The following is a 2,474-nucleotide window of genomic DNA, read 5'->3' as shown; positions in this document are numbered from 1 at the left end:
GGTAAATTGGTTTAAAACAGGGTGTACTTACTTGAATCGGTCAAAAACAGGGCTGCAGTGGGAACGCTTCTATTTTTAATTATCATGACCCCTTTTCAGAACTAACTGTGTGGTGTACCGCAAAAATTTAATAAATTTAGTACGTAAATGACTATGCGACAACAACAACAGCAACGTGAATATTGAACATGGGTAAAAACACAAGCCTCCTCATAGCTTTGCTCTTTCAGGGAGACTAATAACAAAAAACTTCAAATGTCAATCATTCTTTTAAAATTTTCATTCTTGGAATCAACCAGTCAAATAGTTAAAAAGTATAATTTCATCTCCTTAATGAATTAATATGGAATAAAAATATATGAAACTGAGTATGAGTTCACCTGATATTGTAATATTAAATTCACATTCAGCGGTGTTTCCATCATTGTCAGTGGCAACATATAGCACAATTGTTAATCCAATTTGAAATGAAGCAGGTGGACTGAAATTGCTGGTAACATTCACCTCTCCTGAGTTGTCCATTGCTTTGACGGACCAATTCACTAAAGCAGATGCACTCATCACACCTGTGTTCTCATAAATGCTACTAGGACATTCTGTGAAAACTGGACTTTCAAAATCTTATAATAAGAAAAAAAGAAATTAATAAAATTAACATTAGCAAGAAAATTAAAGCATTTTTTTTGTATTTACTTTTAAATTTATTTTTAATTGTATACAAAACACATTAAAAAATACTTCAGTAAAAAGTAATGAATGTTTGTGGTCATTTTATTTTTATTTATTTCAATAATATGTTTGATGGCTGAAGAAATAAATGACTTAATTTAAATAAGCAACAAATCAAAAAATAAAAATAATAAAAATTCCAATAAATTATAAGAGCTCTGATGTAGCTAGATATAAAAGAAGGCCAACAACATTGTAAAAAGAAATAAGTGGCCAAGCCATAAGGCAAGGGCACCGCCTATGATACAGCTTTAACTACAGCGCTAAGTTTGAGCCGCTTTTCAACTAGGGTTTGGTTCGTAAGGACTTAAAGTGTACACTTCTGGCATGTGTGCACTTTAAAGAACCCATTGCATCTTTTGGAGGCTAGGTAGGCACAGACCACGCCTACACGCAATTCGTCACAATCACGCTGTGAGTTATGGGTTATTCTTCTACCTTTACTTATACACAGTGTGAAATATACAGTAGTTGCGTTCTATACCTCTACACAGCCGAACCTATCAACATCCAACCAACATCAAAGAGTAGCAGTAACAGACTAATACAAGAATAGCATGGACATAATCAATTATCATCTTAAAACCTACCTATTTGAAAAACAACAGAAACAGCAACAACAACAACAACAACAACTAGAACAACAACAATAATAATATGTTGGATTTATATAGACAACAGCAACAACCAGAACAACAATAATAATATGTTGGATTTATATAGCTCTTCATCATAGGCGTAGATCCTGGGGGGATGGGGGATATATCCCCCAATATTTGACAAGGGGGGATGGTCCATTGTATCATCCCCCCCCCCCAATATTTTGACTATGTATGGGATAAATGGGGGGTTAGGGTTATGGTTATATAGCTTCCTTTTTATTCTTGTCTTTATTTTTCTCTTCTCTTTTTCTTTTCTTTTCCTTTTCTTTTCCACTTCTTTCTCTTTCCCTCCTTCTCCCCTCTTTCTTTTCTCTTATTACCCAGCCCGGTACAACGGCTTGGTCAGCCCAGTAAAAATATTCAGGGGAGGGGCAGTCTTCCACCCTCCCCAACCACTGGCTAACACGCCAATCATCCTCCCAATGATGAATACTTTTCTACGCCACTGCTCTTCATGCCAACAAAGCCTCTCCAACCGCTTCACGTTATAATTTTTTGTTATTTTTCACTTTCATTTTTGTTTTAGTTTATGTTTCTTCCTATGTTCGATTGTCATGCTTTGTCTTGATTGTCATGTTGAAAAAGGGGTAAAAAAAAGAAATAATAATAATATGTTGTCTTATAAAGCACTTCATACCTCAAGGCCTCTAAGTGCTTCACATTATTATCATAGGTCATTAGATCAAGCAAATATGGAACACATACTCAGCTCTCTGGGTAGAACTTCCTAACATTGAAGCTGTAATCAGCGCATTTTGTGTTTAAACCTACAACTTGTACTCATGGGTGGAAAGACAACAGGAGGTAAAGTGCCTTATAGTTGAGAAGCAGTACTGCCACAGCTGGGCCAACCACCCAGCATAAGCCTACCTGATATTACTATTGTGACATAACATGTAGCTTCATTTCCTGTAGGCGATGCACTATCAGTGAAGATGTATTCAATTATAGTTTCTCCAACTGGAAATACACCAGTAGTCTCAAAATCATTGTAAGCTGCATCAATAGTCTTGGCAGTTGGATCGATGTCTGTATAGTTGGTTGAGATCATGGCCACTTGAACATTATCCATGATGGTAATGT

At 35.9% G+C, this 2,474-nt stretch overlaps 1 protein-coding gene across 1 annotated transcript in view; it reads right to left on the bottom strand.

Annotated features, from left to right (window-relative positions):
• Positions 1 to 2,463, bottom strand: part of LOC117100955 (hyalin-like) — a gene marked incomplete at its 3' end in the record, with an annotated part of 3,791 nt that extends 1,328 nt beyond the window's left edge. The window contains exons 1-2 of the mRNA XM_033240795.1: positions 2,262 to 2,463; positions 381 to 620 (exon numbers count right to left, since the gene is read on the bottom strand). Coding sequence (XP_033096686.1) covers positions 381 to 620; positions 2,262 to 2,463 — 442 coding nt within the window. The remainder of the gene's footprint in view (positions 1 to 380; positions 621 to 2,261) is intronic.
• Between the last annotated feature and the right edge of the window lie 11 nt (positions 2,464 to 2,474).

The sequence above is a fragment of the Anneissia japonica genome, unplaced genomic scaffold, assembly GCF_011630105.1.
Source record: "Anneissia japonica isolate Jap-2015-1 unplaced genomic scaffold, ASM1163010v1 scaffold58403_len5679_cov182, whole genome shotgun sequence".
In the NCBI taxonomy this organism is placed as follows: domain Eukaryota; kingdom Metazoa; phylum Echinodermata; class Crinoidea; order Comatulida; family Comatulidae; genus Anneissia; species Anneissia japonica.
This window is presented reverse-complemented; position numbering and strand designations above follow the sequence as displayed.